Source organism: Rhineura floridana, chromosome 9, assembly GCF_030035675.1.
Source record: "Rhineura floridana isolate rRhiFlo1 chromosome 9, rRhiFlo1.hap2, whole genome shotgun sequence".
NCBI classification, from domain to species: domain Eukaryota; kingdom Metazoa; phylum Chordata; class Lepidosauria; order Squamata; family Rhineuridae; genus Rhineura; species Rhineura floridana.
The window spans coordinates 118,126,107-118,149,240 of NC_084488.1; the positions used below are offsets into that span (position 1 = coordinate 118,126,107).

At 40.1% G+C, this 23,134-nt stretch overlaps 1 protein-coding gene across 6 annotated transcripts in view; it reads right to left on the reverse strand.

Moving 5' to 3' along the window:
* Window positions 1–23,134, reverse strand: part of CTNNA2 (catenin alpha 2) — an 810,025-nt gene that overhangs the window by 586,394 nt on the left and 200,497 nt on the right. For all 6 annotated transcript variants that reach the window (XM_061583441.1, XM_061583440.1, XM_061583443.1 and 3 more), the window contains exon 4: window positions 12,115–12,281. In XM_061583441.1, the coding sequence (XP_061439425.1) occupies window positions 12,115–12,281 (167 nt within the window). The remainder of the gene's footprint in view (window positions 1–12,114; window positions 12,282–23,134) is intronic.

Below are 23,134 nucleotides of genomic sequence, written 5' to 3' on the forward strand. Positions count from 1 at the left end.
CAATTTGTTTCCAGGCTCAATTCTAAGTGCTGGTTTTGACCTATAAAGCTTTATATGTCTCAGGACCCCAATACCTCAATGATCACATCTCCTCATATGAACCAACCCAGAATTATGATGCCCCTGTAAATGTTGTACAGTAATTAAGGCTAAGTGTCGGTTTTGTAGGGTAAATGTGGTAAGTAGAGAGAGTTGGGAGGGGGAAGTACATGGGTTGGAATGTTGAGGAGTGCTGAGTTGTGATTGGCTGAGCGTCTGGGTGGTTGAAGGTATACATGGGAGGATGACATTTGGAGGTGGGTAGGTTGGTGGTTCTGGGTTTTGGAGGGGTGGATTTGTGGTTAGGCGGGTAGGGAGGCAGGTTTTAGGACTAAGATATAAAGAGAAAACTATTATATGTAACCACACACATGTTGACTGAACTTAAAAGTAATCTTGTTTATTCCTTGTGTTAATAAATAAATAGTTTTGGTTTAACAACACGCCTGATCCTTGGCTGGGATATTAGAGACCAGAAGGGTGGGCAGAGCAAATACCAAAGCTGGGAACAGTATCAATGGTGGCAGTGGGGAAGGGATGGTGTAACAGCAGCAGGTATCCAAAGCAACCCAGGGCTGTAATCTTTAAAGGCAGGAAGATACAGGGGGGTTGTGGCCTGTAAGTGCACCCAGACACTACGTAGCAATCTGTGGAGGAGACTAAGGCACAGTCTCAGGGCAGTATTGCATTACAGAGTGTCAGATGGTGGTGCCTAGTAGTGGGATCGTAAGAGACCTGTGCTGGGGCCAGTGGGAGGGATCCATTACGAGACCAGACCGCACGTGTGGGTTATCTGAGGCCCTTCTTTGTGTGTCCCTTCCGAGGGAGGTATAGAGGATGGCGACACAAGAACAGGCCTTCTCAGTGATGGCCTCTCACTTATGGAACACTCTCCCCACCTGGCACCATCACTGTCTATGTTTAGGCACAAGGCAAAAACATTTGGCATTTGGAATCCCAGGCATTCAGCTCTTTTAGGATGTCTTATCCATGTATTTTGTTTGTCTGTGTATGTTTTGTTTTGTTTTACTTAACGCTAGTTTTATATTGGTTTTAATCTTTTTATTGTACATCACTTTGGGTTCATTTTTATGAAAAAAGTGACTAATAAATTTAATAAATAATAATAATTACAATTATAATAATAGTCAAGAGAATAACTTGCAATTCTCCCTGTGAAAGACTGTTTATGTTAAGACAATACTTCCCCCTGAAGCACTGGAATAGTGAGATGGGATTTAGAAAACATCCATACTGAGGAGTGTTCTTCCCATTTATTTATCTGAGAATTATATTGTTATGTTCACTCTATGCCTATCCATACCTCCTATCCCCCAGAAGATCCTCACAGCACCAATCTACTCCAGAGTATACAGGGTGGGGTCGTTACCAGAAGAGCTCACATGCCTTTTTCATCGCTGGTCTCCTTGCCTGGGTTTGTCGTTTATCCTGCCTCTACTCCTTCTTTCCTTATGTTCTACCACCCTCCTGTTATAAGCTCGCCCCTAGGACTCTTGTCCTATTCCTTGCCTCCAATATCTGTTTCTTGTTTCCTCTTTATGTGCTCAAAGTGCAAGAGTTTCCCCCTCCAAATTCCTTTCCTTGTCTCCCCACTGCTTTGGCCCCCTGAATGGTCCACCCTGCGTGCAGGACGGAGTGTGTCCTGAGAATGCCTTTCCTTCTCTCCAATCTCCTCCTTCTCTGTTTTCCTCTTTCTCATTCCTCATCGAGCCCACACTTCCCCCTCAGGGTTTCTGCCGTATCTCTGCACACTGAGAGGAGAGGCGTAAACTCCTGCTTGACAGACATGATGGCATTGCTGCTTCCTCATCACAGACATCATTCTGTTTTGTTTTGCCAAATCTTTATAACTGAAAAATACACATTCTTTTTCCAGATCTGAGAACTACTATAGAGGCATTTTGAGACACATGAAACCTTACAAATTATTATTTGTTGTCATTTCTTTATCTATGAAGGGAAAAAATTGTATTTCTAGATTTAGAATTACAATAGCTGCATCCAATAATAGCTGAGCAAAGTTTGGGGCTTTAGCATCATATGGGTTACATGAAGCTAAATCCTCTATGCCAGGGAACGGGGATGCTTGGACCGCTATATGTTGCTTGGACTATTGGGCTGATGAGAGCTGAAGAATAACTGTATCTGGAGATCCACAGGTGCCCCATCCCTGCTCTATACAAGAGAAGGTGCCAGAGGCTTAAACATAAGGGACATTTCACTGGAGTATTCAGATCGATACAGACCCTTTTAGCTCATTTCCCCCCCAAGAACTGGAAAGTATTTCCTCATGGCACAACTGAGGGGAAAAGCCATTAAATGAAGCTGTGATTCTGGCAGAAATCTATGAATAAAACCCCAATTCTTGTCTACCAGCTTATATTTATTAACAACACTACCAAGGCCAGCCCCAGCCATGCCGGGGCCCTTGGTACCAGCCTGCCCTGGGCCCCTCCACTCCCCCTCCACAATCTGTGGAACTTAAGCATATGCGGACCGCAAGACAAGAGCTTCCACGCCGCCCGCCATCCCCCCGCTATCCCCACGCTTCACCTACATTTCCATTGTTTTTTGCGGTGCGCGCAGGTTTGCCATCAATCAAGATGGCAGCAGAGGTTTCCCTAAGGGGCTGAAGCCTCTGCTGCCATCTTGGTTGATGGCAGCAATGCGCACGTGTGTGTAGCATGTAGAGGCCCCAAACGCTACAACCTCAAGGGGGTGGGAACCTAGCATCGCTGTGCCGTTTCTATAAAAAAGAGAGTTAAAAGGATCCCTCAAACAACCCATCTATTCATTTACTAGAAGTTATCCCTAAAATATATTGGTCCCAGCAAGTCATACTTGGGTTGACCGTGTTGTGTGAACACAGCCATTGTTACCAATAAACTAAATTTGAAGATTGGGCAGAGAGGTAACCAATTACAGCACAAGAAGCAGCAGGATTCTGCACATGGAAAAGTACTATCAACCAACGCTTTTTTCTAGATTATTTGATTTAAAGATATGCTGAAAGAACAAGACAACAATATATGTAGCTTTTATTGATTTAATATTAGCCTTTGGCCAGATCAACAGAGAACAACTCTAGTTCAAACATTTATATACCAACATAGATAAGCATCAATCCCAAAGAAAACTCTCTATACAAGCACAGAATGGAGATTCAGAGTGGGTTTCTCAGAGTATATTCTCACAGGGATGCCTTTTGGCTCTCTCTCATTTTTTATGTCAACAATATAGAAGATTGTAAGGGCATCAATACTTCTCAGCCAGTACAGATGATTATAAGCTTTCAATCTTCTTATGCATTGATAGCCCTCATTCACATGATACAAATTACTTACAGATTTGGGAAAATTTAGTTAAAGAGAAAAATGTCAAATTACAGTAAAATGGAAACTGTGGTATTTAGGAAACAACCAAGAGTTTATAAGTGGGAAAGTGATGAGGTTAATATTGAGCAACCCACATTGTAATATTTAGGGATCCAATTTAACAAGGAAATTCCTGGGTTACTCAACTGGCAGCAATGTGGCTACATGCCTTTTAATCAATTCAAGTGGTAATAAATTTTGTCCAGAGTGGGGGGGGAGGAGAGGGGGGGTGATCTAGTAGTTCCATCATTAAAGAACTTTGCTAGGACACTGTCTATTGAGCAGAACTATGGGTGTGGCTGATTTAACGATGATGGAAAAAATTCAAAATTATTTTCTAACATCACTCTTGTCTCTACCCTGTAGCAATGCCGAAAGCAAAGACTGGCGGAGCACGGTCAATGTGCACAGAGTATTACTCCAATAGCGGTTAAACTGACAGCATATGAAAGATGCAAAATGAACAAATATGTGTTTCTTAGCACAGCAAACAAATATCTCAACAAATCATTGCAGAAATAATTGTAAAACTATAATGTTTAATTATAGGTTGGTTCTAGATGAAATTATAATTATAAAACTAGGATACTACCCGGAAACATATTCAGAATAGGTTAAAGGGGGTTGGCATCTTAGTAGACATGGAGTAGACAATTGTCAAGTAGCATCTTTTTTAGAAAGAAAGAAAGAAAGAAAGAAAGAAAGGAAGAAAGAAAGAAAGAAAGAAAGGAAGAAAGGAAGGAAGGAAGGAAGGAAGGAAGGAAGGAAGGAAGGAAGGAAGGAAGGAAGGAAGGAAGGAAGGAAGGAAGTCAGCATTCACTGAGACTGTCTGTATGATTTAACTTCCTGATTCTTTAATATGGCTTTTAGAACCCTCGACTACTCCTGCGTAGATGGGAGTTATATGAAGCTTCCTATAAACAAATGTTGCTGCATTTGAAGTCAGCAGGTAGTTGAAAAAAAGGTCCATTATATGCTCTATTGCCCATAGAGATACAGCCTTTAGGCGAAGACTGCTGGATAGAAACCTTGGTAGGCTTGCAGACAAATGACTCTGATTTTAAAAATGACCTTTTATCAGATCAGGACAAGGTTGTGACATAAAAGCAGCTTTATTTGCTGTTGTGGGACCAAACATCAGATATACAGTTGTGCACGAGAATAATTATGTCATGGTGATCACTTAATTGAATCAGTTATGTTTTATTCCCCTCTGTGTGTATGTGTGTGTGTGTGTTTCTTCTGTTCTGTTTTTATGATGACGTTTGGTTATTTAAAAAAAACATGAAATAGGTGGGGTATATATAGTTTTATTTCTGTTAGCATCAGTGGTAATCCGGTACATGCAAATATCTTCCCATACACCCATGACAAGTCTGCTTCATAATATGCAGGTGAGGCAGTAACTATCCTGAACCACATCGTGAGAACAGTAATGGCCTGCATGACGGAGAATGAAAAAACTAGCTAGATAAGACTGGGGTATCGTTGGCTGGTTCATCCACCTGGGTAAATGAAGTTCAGCCAATTCTAAATTGAGTTTATAGTCTGGGACTTTTTTTTTCTGCACTGTCATTAGAGGCTTAAGTAGCTTCTGTGTCTCAAAGTGCCTTTTATCAGCTTCACCCAATATGCTACTTCTGAACTTACCTGGATGGAAATAGGAAACCCACCAGTACTGCATGCTCTACATTAAAGTAGGCATAACTCAGTCAATGTGTCTGTAGATAATATTTAATATACAGGTAAACACTGCTCTCAATGATTTTTGTTACAATACTTATAACTGAGCAATCATAGTATCAACTCATTCCATTCCTGTTCAAAGAACTGCAAGTAGAACCTTGCTGACTGTCATGACAGTTAAGAAAATTACCATGAAAACCAGAATATCATCATCATGCAATTTTTTCCTGTTACTTTTTCACCACCACTGAAAATACTAACCATTTTTGTGATATGGAAATTGCTACAATCCTAAGATAAAGATGACTACTATCACTTCCATTCTCATGTAAATGAAATTGCTGACAATTTTTATTACAGACCAGCTTCCCTCCCTTTTCAATTAATATAAGTGTCTTCTGCCAGGCGTGCGCACGCACGTGTGTGTGTGTGTGTGTGTGTGTGTGAGTGAGAGAGAGAGAGAGAGAGAGAAAGAGAGTGAGAGAGAGAGAGAGAGAGAGAGAGAGAGAGCGCAGTTAGAACACAGGCTGTAAGGCTATTAGATCTGCTTATTGAGTATTTATGAAAATGTCAGTGGAATTAGGTAATTGCCTTAGAATAATGGCCTCATGACTTTTGAAACTTCAGGGAAATATATGGAGAGGTACAAATGGAAAGCCTGATTGCAGAAAAACACTTAATATTTATGTTCATGTCAGCAAACTATGCTTAAGGGACAATGTGTCATTTCTTTTGGACCACCTGACTGGTGTAGATGTAAATATTTCAGCAGAATGTCTAAGACAGTAGCTTACTATGCCAGAAGAAAAATGAATTACTTTTAGGCTCAAAGTCTTTGTTAAGCTCAGCCAGCATACTACCAAGCAACACTTCTACATAATTAATTAAAATTTCTCTGGAGCAGCCTGATTTCCAAAAGTGAACAGCGTTGCCCAGCTCCCATCTGCTCCAGTGGGAGCTGTCAGTGTGCAACACCTGCAGAAAAATGCATTGCAGGGTTTTTCAAGCGGTTTCTCCCCAAACTGGGCCACCTGTCTCCTTAGGGTTTTGCAGGAAGACAGGAAGAGGAATGACTGATAGGAACCAGAATAGGAGCTAAGTGGCCTTCCTTCAGCACCAACACCTGGATAATAGTACAAGAGTGAGGTTATTGTTGTTATGTGCCTCCAAGTCGATTATGAATCAGCGACTTCCAAGAGCATCTGTCATGAACCACCCTGTTCAGATCTTGTAAGTTCGGTCTGTGGCTTACTTTATGGAATCAATCCATCTCTTGTTTGGCATTCCTCTTTTTCTACTCCCTGCTGTTTTTCCCAGCATTATTATCTTTTCTAATGAATCATGTCTTCTCATGATGTGTCCAAAGTGTGATAACCTCAGTTTCATCATTTTAGCTTCTAGTGATAGTTCTGGTTTAATCTGTTCTAACACCCAATTATTTGTCTTTTTTGCAGTCCATGGTATCGGCAAAGCTCTCCTCCAACACCACATTTCAAATGAATGGATTTTTCTCTTATCCGCTTTTTTCATGGTCCAACTTTCACATCCGTACACAGAGATCGGAAATACCATGGTCTGAATGATCCTAACTTTAGTGTTCAGTGATACATCTTTGCATTTGAGGACCTTTCCTAGTTCTCTCACAGCTGCCCTCCCCAGTCCTAGCCTTCTTCTGATTTCTTGACTATTGTCTCCATTTTGGTTAATGACTGTGCCAAGGTATTGATAATCCTTGACAAGTTCAATGTTCTCATTGTCAACTTTAAAGCTACATAAATCTTTCTCCTGTCATTACTTTAGTCTTTTTGATGTTCAGCTGTAGTCCTGCTTTTGTGCTTTCCTCTTTAACTTTCATCAGAATTTGTTTCAAATCATTACTGGTTTCTGCTAGTAGTATGGTATCATCTGCATATCTTATATTATTGATATTCCTCCAATTTTCACACCTCCTTCATCTTGGTCCAATCCTGCTTTCCGTATGATATGTTCTGCATAATGATTAAATAAATAGGGTGATAAAATACACCCCTGTCTCACACCCTTTCCGATTGGGAACCAATCGGTTTCTCCATATTCTGTCCTTACAGTAACCTCTTGTGCAGAGTATAGGTTGCGCATCAGGACAATCAGATGCTGTGGCACGCCCATTTCTTTTAAAGCATTCCATATTTTTTCATGATCCACACAGTAAAGGCTTTGCTGTAATCTATAAAGCACAGGGTGATTTTCTTCTGAAATTCCTTGGTCTGTTCCATTATCCAACATATGTTTGCGATATGATCTCTGGTGCCTCTTCCCTTTCTAAATCCAGCTTGGACGTCTGGCATTTCTCACTTCATATATGGTAAGAGCCTTTGTTGTAGAATCTGGAGCATTACTTTACCTGCATGGGATATTAAGGCAATCGTTCGATATTACTGCATTCCCTGGGATCCCATTTCTTTGGAATTGGGATGTATATTGAACGCTTCCAGTCTGTGGGCCATTGTTTAGTTTTCCATATTTCTTGACAAATTTTTGTCAAAATTTGGACAGATTCAGTCTCAGTAGCTTGTAGCAACTTTATTGGTATGCCATCTATTCCTGGTGATTTGTTTCTTCCAAGTATTTTAAGAGCAGCTTTCACCTCACATTCTAAAATTTCTGGTTCTTCATCATACAGTTCCTCCATGAATGAATCTGACATCCTGGCATCTCTTTTACAGAGTTCCTCAGTGTATTGCTTCCATCTTCCTTTTATTTCATCTTGGTCAGTCAGTGTGTTCCCCTGTTGATTATTCAACATCCCTACTCTTGGTTTAAACTTCCCTTTCATTCCTCTAGTCTTTTGGAACAGGGCTCTTGTTCTACTCTTTTTGTTGTCCTCGTCTATTTCTATACAATAACTATTGTAATAGTTCTCTTTGTCCCTACATACTAGTCGCTGTATTGTTGCATTTAGGGTTCTGACCATGTTTCTATCTCCTTTTGCTTTTGCTTTCCTTCTCTCTTTAACCATTTGAAGAGTTTCTTCAGTCATCCATTGAGGTCTTTCTCTCTTTTTAACTAGAGGTACTGTCTTTTTGCATTCTTCCCTGATAACGTCTCTGGCAAGTGTGAGGTGGGGCTGGGAAAAACAGAGATTGTGAACAGATGACAAGCTGATGCTGGCTCTATGGGCAGGATGCGCTGCTCAAGCTGCAGTGGTGGCAAGGAAGGATTGCTCTGAAATTGGCCAAGAGAAAAGAAGCTTATGCAAAAGAGTCCGGAATATGGTTTTAACTCTTTATATCATATGTTTTTATGGGGGGGTTGTGTTTACTATGCTCTGATGACCTCATTCTCTTTTTATATCTAACAGTATCTTTAAATATAATCAAACGGTTCTGTTGTTCTCCACTGATGCTCTCTAAGTTAAAGGTGGTGTATGTGATATGTCCACACAGCACTGGTCTTGATAAAGAAAGTGCTTGAAGTACACCAGTCAACTTCCTCCATGCTGACTCCTGCTCAAACCCTGAGAATATGTTCACTGTTACTTTATCATGTGAGGAGGAAACAGCGCCTTCTGGGTTTCTGTATAGAACTCTTAAAGTAGCCCAGAACTAATATTTTCCAGCACACACTGGCAGAAGGCTTCTTGTGTGGCCAGGAGAATACAGGTTTTCAGCACATCTAACATCTGAAAGCCAAAACATACTGAGCTTAACTGTCTGTCTCTCTCTCTCTCTCCCTTTCATATACACATGCATTCACATAGCATAATGGTATAATGGGGCTACTGCAAGGTCAGTGAGGACAATACACAGCCCAAGGTATGAAGGAAGAGTAAAAACCTTCCACTCTGTATTATAAATAATTTTAGAGAATTTCTTCCAATCTTGCTGCTTGCCACAAAGTATGGAACCTCCAAAGTGATCTCAATTCACCATCATGTGGGCTCTAGTAGTACTAGTGCTTACGTAACAAAATAGTTAATCCAATTCAGTCTATGTTAGAGGGCATAAATAAATATGGTGAAACCAGCTGTTTGCTGTTGAAGGAGACTGTACTTAAGATGGTCTCTAGATGGAAAGTCTAAATCTGGTGTGCTTTGTGGTCTGCTCACAGTTCTCCTTTGAACAAGGCAGAGAGGCTATGGCACAAGTCAAGGCAGCATCCAAAATTATGTTTAGTGTCACAACTGAAAAAAATGTGCAAAAAGCTGTGTCTTTTTAAATAGGGTTGTTCCCAATGCTCCATGCTCGTAGTTCCACTTGTGCAATGGAACTTCCTTTTCCTGTTCTCCCTGTGTGGGCCAACAACATTTGTTGCAGATGTCCCCCAACTCTATGGAACTTATTTTGATGGCATACAAGAGGCTAGAAGGGACAAGGAACTTCTATTGTGTGCAGGGAAGTCCACTGCACCAGCAGAACTGCATTATCTGATATGGTCCACAGTCGCTATTCACTAAAAGGCAAAAAACTTGTGGTTTAAGAATGTACCTATAGCCAACAGCTATCTCTATCAAACTTTAAAAAGCAAGGAAATTGAGTGGCTGTAGTGAATGCACCAGGGGAGAGGGAGGCCTGATCTCCTATCTCAGATATTGTACCATCGTACAAATTTGTAAAAATGCAAACACAGTCTGGGTTGGTCTTTCACAGTGGAAAGAATGACTAAAAAATATCCTCCCCAAACCTTTCCTAGATGTTGCCAAATATTAAGCTGTGCCAGGATGCCACATACAAATTAATCAATCAAGCCAGTCAATATGAGGACTGCAGATAAGCTATAAAAAGTGAGTTCTGTAATCACAGCCATGTCATTCAGATATTTGTATGAAAAAATGTTTGAGGCCAAACACACAAACAAAGTTTAAAAGTCTGCAGTGCCAAGAGATCATCCAAAATGGACCAGCCTTCGTTAGGAGGTGAAAAATATTGTCGCACATTTGAGACACAAACTGCTTGCTATGCACATATTTATGAGGTAAAGTGTGGACTTTTGAGTAGAAAAGCACTGTTTATTAAAACAGGGATTCTCACCTTCCCTGCAGCAGAGGATTTGGAATTTTCCATTACAAACCCTAGTTATGGGGAAGTCAAGAAGAGGCTATGTGGATCTTGTTTCAAATTAAAGGCTGCCATGCATCATTACCTCTGGAACAACATTCTACAGCAATTTCAAGGAAAGGGAAACGGTGCAGAGAAGGGGGGGTAGATCAAGATTATAACAGTTTTCAGAACATTCTGTTCAGTCTACTTTACACAACATATCTTCCACCCCACCGTCGGTTAGCAAAAGCCAGCTATGAAGAAAGGAATCAGAAAATCAATAATTACACTGGTTAGCTTCAATTACAAGAGCATTTTGTTACAGGTCTCTGTAGGCATGAAGACAGACAGTGGCAAACCGAATACAAACCCACAGTAAATCATTTCCTGCTCTACAGCTCCTCTGTGGTTTTCATATTTCTTCTATCTTTGATGATTCATTAAGCACTCACTGTTTCCAGCTCCAATCAAAGTTTTGACACTTGGATGTAATCAATTTTAAATCGTGACTCACAGGAAAAAAGCAAACTGCTATGCTTTGTTTTTACCGCAAGAGGGTGATAGCCTACAGCTTCCATATGTTATGGAGCAGTCTGAAAAGCAGCTCACAGAGCAGCACTGGGATTGTGTGCACTTACTGTGTCTAAACCACTCCCCACCACCGTGCCATGGACATGAAGATGAGCCTTGAAGAATCAGAGCAAATGCCTATCATGTTCCTCATTGTGGTCAACAAAGAGCCTCTGAGAAGCCCATAAAGCCAGAAGTGAGGACAATAGCTTTCTCCTGCCCATGATCCCCACAACTTGGATTCAGGGACATGCTTCCTTCAATTCTGGAGGTATCATATAGCTAGCATGTCTAGTAGCCATTATCCTACATTGATTTGTCTAACTTTTACTTGAATGCAAGGACAACTAGGGTCATTCCATGAATTTTTAATGTGATGAGGTCCACATGATCAATATGTGCTGTCAAGGCAACAGTAACACATCACCAGAAGGCAGCCCCATTTGCACATTCCAGTAATGTGTTGCGGATAACATATAGTAATACAAATGGAATATCAGAAAAGATACAGTTGTAACATACATGCATATCCCAATGCATGATATAACCAGAGATTATCTTCATAAGCATAACAAGACTAAACTATTTTTGTTGTCTAGGCATGAAATGTGCATATATAAAAATCCATCCTCAGTTTGAAACTTTAACACGGCATGGTTGAGAAGCAAGAACAGATCCTTAGAGAACATCTGGCAACGTGGAATAGCAAATTGTGTGCGATGGAGGGATTGAATACATCCCAATGGGCTCATGCTTTCCCCCAGCTCTTAGTCCCCATTCCCAATTGTGATGAACTTCCACATTCAAACAAGTACTATTCAGATTTTGGATGTGTCAGTTCACAGCTGCCAAGCCGAGCCCCAAGGCACAGAACCAAGCAATGGTCATCCAGATTTTTTTCCTCTCCCAAACAGAAGTGAGCCAGATTTAAGCTCAGAAAATAATATTGGTAGTACATGTGAGTTTGATTTAGATCCCTCCCAAAATATTTGCTGGTGTCCAACTAACTGGTCCCATCAGCACAACGATTACTACTAGCTCAACTGGACTTTTCTCCCTCCTCCCCTACCCCCGTGCACACTCTGTGCCATCCCAAAACCTGTCCTGAACAGCTGGAGGAACCCCTAGAACAGATTTATGGGGGGCACAGGGGAAGGACTGGGGGAGAACGGTCCATCCCACAAGCAGAAATCTTGCACTGACAAAATGTTCACCTTAGTGCTATGCTGAATACAACATATTGGTTTTATTTCTACAGTTAGCCTCCATAGTAATATGCAACTATAAATTTAACACCAACCTGATAAACCTTGGTTGTCCTTTCTTTGCATGCAGCACACCATATCCCATCCATCACTGGCTCCCCACCACACACACAAGAACACAATGTATTTAAGAAGACTTACAATTTTCAGGTGAGACAAAAGTCTCATGACATCTGCCATGTCAGCCAGGATAAGCAGGCGGGTGACCGCTGACAGCAGAGCTCGGGCTGCCCGCACCATGGTGCCTCGCTTGACAGAGGAACAGGGATCATCAGCAAACTCTGATGAAGCAATTCTCATTGTTTCACCTAAAGGACAATTAGAAACAAGCACATTTTTAAAAAGCTGGTTAAAAAAGCAGCTAATTAATTCCTGCTTCTAGAAATATGCATGATTGTAGAAAAATGAAGTTCTTCCAGAAGCACTATAGAAGCTGACTTTAAGTGTAAGTTTCGGAACGGTAACAGCCTGATCCCAAGAACTGGCTGTAGCTGATGCAGCCCAAATTGTTTGCAAGGAGGCAGGTCAAACAGACCCTGTATTTGGCAGATGGTAATGATTTGTCCTGCTGTGTCACTTTACCATAAGAGCCCCTTACTCTTTGCAAACAAAGACATACAGGGTTACTGTTATTTGCATTTGGGTTGGTAAACACCCATAGGATGCTACAAGAGCAGGAAAAAGTATAGCAACATTACACTCATTCTCCTACTATCAGTTTGAACGGACAGGTTGGTCCCTTTGATGGCTCTGGAGGCTGTGCAACCAATCCTATGGGTTGGGGTTTCAGTGCAGTGATGCACAGGATCAGGACCTTCTTTAGAATACAAAATACCCCAGAATAAATGCATATAAGAACCAGTGTAGTGTAGTGTAGTGGTTAGAGTACTGGACTAGGACCTGGGAGTGTATGGTTCAAATCTACAAAGTTCACAGGGTGACCTTGGGCCAGTCACTGCCTTTCAGCCTAACCTACCATACAGGGTTGTTGTGGATGTTGTTGTGTTGTTTAATGAGGAGGGGGAGAACCATGTGCACCATCTTGAGCTCCTTGGCAAAAAAGTGGGATATAAATGCAATGAACAAATAATATGCAATTCTTACATCAGAATCATTTATGCACCACTCTAAAGCCTACACAACACCCTGATTTCAGATGTTCCACTAGCACAGTAGGTGATACATCCTATCCAACATATCCTTTTGGGGCGTCAGCAAGTCCCAGGACTGAACAGAAGAAGAGCTTTTCTTCAAAAGCCAAGAAAGTTTCCTTCCTTCCTTCCTTCCTTCCTTCCTTCCTTCCTTCCTTCCTTCCTTCCTTCCTTCCTTCCTTCCTTCCTTCCTATCAGTCTGATGACAAAGAAACATTCAGCTGCTTTCTTTCCTTGCAAAGTGTCATCTTAAGGCCCAACTAGAGGGACAAGATCAGTTTCTCAGTTGCTTTTAAAAAATCAGGTGCAGTCACAGGGAATTGTGGATCTAATCAGAGCAGTGACAGGGGGAAGGAGTACTTAACCCTTTCTCCTCAATTTGTATTTCCAGTCAAAATTCAGCTCCCCTCCCCCAGCTGCTTTGTAACGTGCGCCTCTTCTCTGAGGCAGGCTTTAACAAGTCCTTGAAGTTTATTTTTGAGCCAAGTCCAAGACAACTTTGCCAGAATCTCAAATTAATAACAGGTAGATAACGTTGCTATGTTATTTACATGAAGTGTGAAACAAAGAATCACCACTGATCTAATGAGATCATTATGTGTACACTGCACATTTGCAAATTAGCATCAAACACCAGAAATCCAGGAACACTGAAATTTCCAAAGATGTCTACCTCTTAGTAGAATCTCAGGGGGGGGGGTTAGTGAAATTAACAGTAGTCTCTATAACTCATTATTATCATTATCATTTTGATTTCTTACCCACCTCCCACCTTTCATCATAACATCCCAGAGCGGGTTACAGCAATTTGAAAATGCAATATTAAAAACAGTTTAAAACACATTACAAGCACAAGAATAGGAGGGGGTTCCTAAAAATAGAGACCTCAAGTGTGAAAGGCCAGGGTAAAGAGGTGTGTCTTCAATATACAATGGAAACTATATAATGAAGGTATCAGATGCATCTCTTTAGGGAGTGAATTCCACAACTTAGAGGTTGTCACAGAGAATCCTCTCTCCTTGGCCGGCCGCCCCCCGAGAACTACCGAGGCCCCCCTCTGCTGATCTTAATCCTGAAGAAGGTCTGTAAGGGTTTTTCATTAAGTTCTGAATTTGTAGAAGAGAGCTTTGCTTGTGTGTGATCTGTTTTCTGCATTACACCAAAGTTTAGTAGAAAAGTGATTTTTTTCTACAATCCAGTTTTATTTCTGTAGCTTACATACGCATTAAAAGTACATTTAAATAAAACATTACACAGAAAGAAACACAAATAGCCTTTAGGATAGACACTGGCATTTGAAACTCAGAACTATAACCAAGGAAGTCTTCTTTCCTTTGGTACTCAATTTTAACCTAATTATTGCTATAATATTTGTGTACCCTAGACTACAATTTGAATCAGTTGTTCATGCTCTGGTAACTTCTAGGTTGGATTACTGTAATGCGCTCTATGTAGGGCTGCCCTTGAAGACAGTTCGGAAGCTTCAGCTAGTGCAAAACGCAGCAGCCAGACTGCTGACGAGGACCAGCCGGTCAGCACATATGACACCTGTTCTGGCCCGTTTGCACTGGCTACCTATTTGCTTCCGAGCCAGATTCAAGGTGCTGGTTTTGACCTATAAAGCCTTACACGGCGTGGGACCGCAGTATCTTGTGGAACGCCTCTCCCGCTATGAACCGACCCGGTCACTTCGCTCAGCGTCTAAGGCCCTCCTCCAGGTACCAACCCATCGGGAAGCCCGGAGGACAGTTACTCGATCTAGGGCCTTTTCTGTAGTGGCCCCCGAATTGTGGAATAGCCTCCCCGAAGAAATACGCCTGGCGCCGACGCTTCTATCTTTTCGGCGCCTGGTTAAGACCTGGCTATGCTCCCAGGCATTTTAATGCGTTTAATGTTACAATTTTAAATCTCTTTGTTTCAGTTTATTTATTGTGATATTTTGTATTTCTGTACTTTTAATCTTTTGTACACCGCCCAGAGAGCTATTCGCTATGGGCGGTTTAAAAATGAAATAAAATAAATAAATAAAATAAATAAATCCATAAGAGTACCAAGATGTTACTTCTCTCACCATTTTTGGAACTGTGCTTCATAAGAAATAAAGTGAATCCATTAGATTTCCAAACACATGAAAAACAAAGCTTGAAAAAATTTGTGTTGTCTCTTGTATCTATTCAACATATCTTTCAGGGTAGAAGGGAATAAAAATGTTGATTAAATATTAAACATTATAAAACATTGATTTTCAGTTAAGCAGTAGGAAAACATTCTGAATTAAAGAAAATCACAATCATTATGTTAGCACATACATATTCTGTCCTTGCCTCCAAAGAGAAGCAGATAGAACTCCAGTAATGAGAGCAAATGGTCCAGGCTACATCTGTCCTAAAAATAAATAATTCACTATCCTTTTGTCTAAATACCAGGGCAATTTAAAAGTTAAACAATTTTCTTCAAGAAGTACTGCAGAGTTCCCCAAGTTTCTGACACCTTTCTTGAAATAGACATACTGACATTTCCTTCATTCAGAGGTTTAAAAAAGAAAAAAAAACTTATCATTCCCATAGTGCTTTGTTACTATTCCATGCCAATTAATTTGTGCTGCTCAGTCCATGGCTGTCATAGCTGTTGCCTCCATTACTGTGGCCTCCGGTGTACCCAGCTTTCCCTCCTCCCATCAGCTTTGCCTCACAGTCAATGCCACAATAATGGACAACATTGTGACATACCATATGGCAACGTCATGGCAGCAGTGACAAAACACAATGAATCTAGAAAGGAACAAATCACACACTGTAAAAGGCTGCTGCAATTGGGTGCTCAACTTATTTTCAGAAGTATCATGCAAGCTCATTTTCCGAAAAAGCTCTGGATCATTGAGTTGGAAGGTACATCAAATGTCATCTAGTCCAACCCCTGGCAGTTCAGGAAATCCACTACTATAGTATTCATGGTATGTGGCCATCCAATCTCTAACAAAGGAGAACCTATCACCTGCCTCAACATCAGAATTATATCTAACAAAATTCTTATCATCTGTGTCCTCCCCCGCCCTTCAAATAAAGGGTTTTGAAGAAAAAATGGGTTGAAATAATATTGTGAATATAAGGGATAAGTAGTCAGGGATAGAGCAGACAGAGCAAAACAATATGAAGTCATTTCCCCAACAAAAAGATGAGAAGGTCTTAGAATATAGACAAGTAGGGCCTGCAAGAATGTGCTGTAGTGTAGGAGTGCTGTTCCAGTCAGTCATCTATGCTCTCCTACAGGATACTCCATTCCATTCCATATCATCTCCCACACAATTTTCTGTCTCATCCCCACACCCAGCAGTCAGTTAGCATTCCATTGCCACTGTGCATGTTCAGTCCTCACTGGGATGTTTTTTGGGTTTCCATCCTTAGCCCTCCCCCTTCCCGGCAATTCCCCCCCCCCATTTCTATAAAACTTGGCTTTCCCCCTAATACTGCTGATACCTCCCTCTTGTGCATGAATGGTGATGTTTTGGCTACATATGCATCAGCACTCACACCTGAACATTGGAAATAAAGGGAAATATATCTATAAGGTGAGGTACTGACAGGGTTTCCATCATAGTTCCTGGAGTGCTTGGCTGGCAGGGGAAAACAAAGAACACCCTTTATCCTTGTTTGTGCTATTAAAGTTTACAGTCATTGGACTGAATGGACTATGGTTCTTGCCTTTTCGGTGCTCATTTTTACCCATTAATAATCCTCTTTAGCAGAATCTTTGCCAGAATACAGTCAGTTTACGAAATGCCCAAAGGCCCACAAAATATTATAGCAGAAAAAGATAAAGGCTAGGGCCTCCAGTTCCTGAACAGTACTTGTTAATTTGTTCTTTGAAGCTTAAAAAATGGAATTATGAACTACAGAAGCTTATTCTTATTGAAGATCTGACATCCTAGTTTAAACACATCATCAGAGCTTGGAAAAGTTACTTTTTTAAACTACAGCTCCCATCAGTTGTAGTTCAAAAAAGTAACTTTTCCAAGCTCTGCACATAATATTGGTTTTGAATTTTGGAAGCTGTCAGATTAGCACAGATCTCTTAGGAATGAACATAAATTTACATGAAATAGTAAGTATCAACGTGAATTATACATCTAGGGGTTGCAGAGAATGCTTGATTAAACACAATTAAGATCTTCTACATTCTGTATTGGGTAGGACTGCACGGTACACCTTATGAGAGTACACGAGCCTTCACCAACTTAGTGCCCTCCAGATGTTTAGGACTACAACTCCCATCAGCTCCACCCAGCATAGTCATTCTGGCTGGGCTGATGGAGGATGTAGTCCAAAAACATATGGAGGGAACCAAGGTGGCAAATGTTAGGCTACACACTCTCAGGCTCCCCACCAATTTCCAATCCCAAGAAACATTTCGCTTGGATATGGCTCCTGTTATTCACCTTCTTCCCTGCTGAAGGGTACAATGAAATTACATATCATGCACAAAGCCCACTTGTCAAAGTCTTGTACACTTTTAGTATTGTGGCACCGACACTCTGGAATTCCCCCCCTCCCCATAAATATTAGACAGGTGCCATCTCTGCTATCTTTTCGGTGCCTACTGAAGACTTTCAACAAACCTTTTAAGTAGAGACCCTATCCAAGTCTGTCTGTGCTAGAATTGCTTTTTAAGATGTTTTTGAAGTTTTTTTAAAAAAATATGTTTTAAAGATGTTTTGTTTTAAGATGTTTTAAAAGATGTTTTGTTTTGAGATGTTTTAAAGTGCTTTTAGTGTTTTTGTTTGCCACCCTAGGCTCCTTCTGGGAGGAAGGACAGAATATTAAATAAATAAATAAATAAATATCAAATTTTCAATATATTCTGCGAAAATACTATATAGAAAATGAACATAAATATTACACTAGCATGTCTTACATTTCATAATACCACCTGATAACTGAATCCGAAGTCTTGGTAGACCAATTACTAGCAGTAGAGGAAAGATATTGTCATCTTAAGAATGACAAAAATTAAGACCACCCACTCCAATAATACTATTAAAACAAACTGTATGATGCATACTGGACTCTACACTCAGCCATTAATAACAGTGGGTGACCTTGGACCAGCAATTTTTTGAACCTTGCCTATCTCACATATATGGTGAGAGGATAAAGTGGGTCACACATCCCATCCCCAAATGCCAGCCTGACCTCATTAGAGGATAGGAGGGCTAAATACATTAACTCAAAATAATGAAAGCAAGAGGTTATAGTCTCTGATCTGGATTGGCATTGCTTTGATCCCATGATAGTTCTTGTGTCTGGGACTTCCGGGAAGGGTGACTTAGCCTGTGCCTGCTTTTGAGACGGGCTCCTGCCTCAAAAGAAGCTTATTCAGATATATCAGTCAGTTTTTTCTTTTTTTTTTGACTGATTAAACTTCTCCCGGGTAGGGAGAAACGAAGAGATTAACCTCAAAGCCTATTTTTGTTGGGACGACCAGATCTCATTAATTTATGGGACGAGGTCCAGCCGACGAAGGTGGGACGGATTTTCAACAGCAAGCTCTATCTGTTAAAGCGAACGTTCATCTTATCTTCTAAGAGAGAACGCACTAACAGGCAAGCACCCTTCTTTCTATATTTTTCTTTTACTTGACTTAAATTGTTGCTGTTTAAAAGAGATTTGCCAGATTGATCGGTTTTTGACATCTCACTGGGGAGCCGTAACTTCTCTCTGCTACGCACTAATTAATAGCTTATCTCTGTTTTTGTTGCAAAAAGCTGTCCTGGATTTGCATTCTAAAGATATACACAGAAGAGGGATTTCTATTCCAGATTTTTATTTTGAAAAATATTATACTGTTTTGAGACTACTCTCTTTTTGGTCTATTTTATTTTGACGAATCTGTTTCTTGACGATTGCCATTAATTGTTTCGATCCTGGGAACTGCATTTTGTTTACTTAACTATTGGAGAGATAAGGCTGTCTGCTCTGTTTATACTGTGATGTCACCAAGTTTGGAGTATTAACCCAATTGTTGCTGAAATAAGAAGTGGTTTTCCTATATTTTTCTTTTAAAATGGCAATTAAGAAAGTGGCTGAGAATCTGGAAATAACTATGTTTCAGAAAATAATGGATGAGATTGAGATAATGAAAATTGAATTGAGTAAAATGAAGCAGGAGATTAAAGATATAAGGGTCCCTGTGAGAGAGGTGACCCTGGAAGGGGTCCCTGTGAGAGGGGAGACCCCGGAGATTGGAACAGGGGTCCCTGTGAGAGAGGAGACCCTGGAGACTGGAATAGGGGTCCCTGTGAGAGAGGAGATCCCGGAGATTGGAACAAACGTGGAACAGGAACAAGATTTGGAGTCTATGGACTTTAGAAATAAAATCTATTGTTTGGAACTCAATGTTATCTCTGAAGAAATTAATGAAGATTCTAGAGATAAAGTTATCAATGGCATGGACTATCTTCTGGACTGGAATGATGTGATGGAGCCCAATATAGAGAAAATCTATGGAATTAACTGCAGCCATGTGACAATGGAAAAACTTTTAAGAGATGACCCAGTGTATTTTGAAAAAAAGAACAGAGATATGATTTTACAGCAGTATTTCAGCAACCTATTCAGAATGGATGGCAAGAAAATATTTGGGATAGAGGTAATTCCCATCAGACTCTTACTATATGACTATGGCTTTGACAGCAAGATTATTATGGAATACTGATAATGGAAGATTGGATATTGAAATTACTGGACTTAACAAGACTACTGAAGATGGAAGATGGAAAATGGAATTACTAGAGATAATAGAACAATGGCTACTGAAATTACTGAACCTAACAGATTCTGATGTGATGGATTAATTGAAATGTTTATTTTGACTATGGTTATGACAATAAGATTATCATAATTAGTAATGAGATGGATTAATCGATATGCTTATCTGGAAAAAAAAATTGATAGATATATTTCTTAAAGAATTGAAACCTCTCTTTGACTTTTTGTGGAAAGAATAAAGTAATGTTTATGAGATTTGATGATTAAGTAAGATAACTACTGGAGGAAAGTGATTTTATAATATGACTTAAGAGACAGGATTGTTATATATTATAGACTTATAACTGATTTGATCTTTGACAAATGGGAAGTCAATATTTTACTCTTTATTTTTTATTTTTGTTTTTTTTTCTTTTTTTCTTTTTGTTTAACTATTTTTGATTTTGTTTTTTGTCTTTGAATGTTTTATGATTTTGTCTTGTATGTTTTATGAAAATCTGAATAAAAATTATTGAAAAAAAAAAAAAAAAGATAGTTCTTGTGTCTGGCCCTCAACTAGATCTAAGGAGGCCTAAAAACAAGTTTCAAATCTGCAGTTAGTGCAGAACACTGCTACAAAATTGCTTGCGGGGACAGCTGAACCTATGTTGAAAGCTCTACACTGACTGTCAGTACTCTACTGAGCCAAATTTAAAGTGCTTGTTTTGACATAAAAAGCCCTAGTTGGCTTGGGACCCAGATACCTGAAAGACGGCATGCTCCCTTATACAGCTGCCAGTCATAAGGGAATGCCCTTCTCATGATGCCAGAGTTCTCTGAGATACAATTATGTGGGGACTCATGTGAGGCCATTGTCAATAGTGTCACCCCAACTCTCCACTCTCAGGTGCAAGCAGCATTAAGCCGTTTGAGACCTAGCTGGTGAAAAGTGGAATATACATTTATTTTAAAATAAAATAAATAATAGTAATGGCGTTTTGAGGCTTCGTAAAAACACAGCTACTCACTCAAGCATGTTACTAAAGCAGCACTCCTCACATGGCTGATGTAATTAAATCGTTAGTATATGGTTGGTTTTTACATGATACACTTCAATGAAATATTTTTAATTGCATGTTAATGTTGTTCCTCACTCTGAGATTGTATGAACAATAAAGAAAGTAATAAAAACTTTAAATAACTGTTTCCTTTAACATCAAAGACCAACTCAGCATAGTGGTGTACACATGGAATTCAGGACACATGTCAGTCCTTGATCTACTAGTTAGGATATTTCATTGTAAGTATAGCACTCACCTGAGCTTAACAGAAATTTTAATTTAACACACATGTAAAGATTTAAAAAGAATGGCATTCAGTTAGTGGAGAAATGAGTCAACTGATTCTGAAGTAGACTGAAACAATCTAGGTGACATGGCTTTATTATAGAAGCAGAGGGCATATCAAGTAGTCCTAGAGCATGTTGAACATCTGGACAGGGGGAAAAAACAATAAAAAGTTACAAGGTCCATGTGATGTCCTTATATGTTAAAAACTGTAAATATGGTAAGTGCAGGTTTATTAAGGGATATATGGTAAGTGAATTGAGTTAGAGGGGGGAGTACATGGGCTGGAATGCTGGAGAATGCTGTATGATGATTGGCTGAGCGTTTGAGTGGCTGAAGGTATAAATGAGAGGATGACAGTTGGTTCAGGGTTCTGTTTTGTGGAGTTGTTGAGAGGAGAGTGATTGGAAAGGAGTTGAAGTGGGTGGCAGTTGGGATTGAGTTGACAGAGTTCTGAGGGAGGGTTGGATTCTATGAGGCTGATATTTGGACAGAATATATATAACTGGAAACATAAGAGTGACACTATATCAAACCATACGCTTGTTAAACATTTCTAAAGTAATCTTGTTATTTCCTGGTGTTATCAAATAAATACTTTTATTGGTTTACCAAAAGCCTGATCCTTGGCTGGGAATACACAGACCAGAAGGGAGGGCAGGGTAATTACCAAGGCGGAAGGAAAACTGTATCATATGGTGGCAGCTGTGAAGGGAGATATTGTAACAATGTCAAGTATCCAGAGCAACCCAGGATTGTATGCTTTATAGACAAAGATACAAGGGGGTTGTGGACAGCAAGGGCACCCAGACACAAAGTAACAAGCTATAGAGAGACTGAGGCAAAGTCTCTAGTAGTATTGTTTACAGGGAGTGGCTGGTGGTGCTGCCTAGCAGTGGGATCTTGACAGATCTGTGCTAGAGCGGAGTGAGAAAAAATAAAAACGACGATCCTGACTGATGGTGTCCTGAGGTGGAGCCTAGTGAAAGGCGGTAGCCACAAGCAGGTGGGAAACTGACAGGTGGAGCCAAAGGTGGGATCGTCACAGTCCACATCTCAGAAATTCTCCTTTTGGAAATAAACAAAAGTAAACCTACTTAAGAAAAAATAGGGCAAGGCTTAGCACAGGTAGAGGATATATACTTTTGAAATAACAATCTGCAGCCCTCGACCAACTTTCCACAAAGGGCTGGTTCACACAAGAGTTTTAGTGCAGGTCTGGTGCTACTCACAGCCCCTTTTAATTAGCATGGTTCACATGCCATGACTGGCAAAATGGAAATAGACTGACTTCAACTCATTAACGGCCTCTTTAAATTCCCCATTCTATTTGTAGAAGGAAACAGGGAGGACCATTCCTCTGAATTTATCTGGGGTAAGGGCGATGAGAAGCTCTTCAAACATTTCTTGGGGTGGGGCACATAATTTGCAATGGCAATTGCATACCTGAGAAATTTCAGTCCAGCTCTAGGATCCTTAATGTCTTCTTTTAATTTGCAACGTGCTTTGAAATTTTGATGGTACTTCCCCTCCCAACCACTTGGTTGTTCAGCAAGTCAATACAATTCCAGATTTAATACATATATATGAATCTGAATTGTAATCATTGTCCAAGGCCACACAACTGCTCAATAAAAAGAGGGCTTAAATCACTTCTTCCAGCTCCAACACCAACTTACTATCCACAGAAACATTATGGTCACATCCACAACATACATTTAAAGTGCACAGCTTTCTCCAAAGAATCATGGGAACTATAATTTGTTGAGGTTGCTGGAACTGTAGCTCTGTGAGAGGTAAACTACAGTTCCCTGGATTTAAAAACACCTTTTTAAAAGGGTTAAAAACATATTATTTAAAAAAACATATTAACACGCAATTCTAACACAGACACAGACTGGGATACGTCTCCACTTAAAAG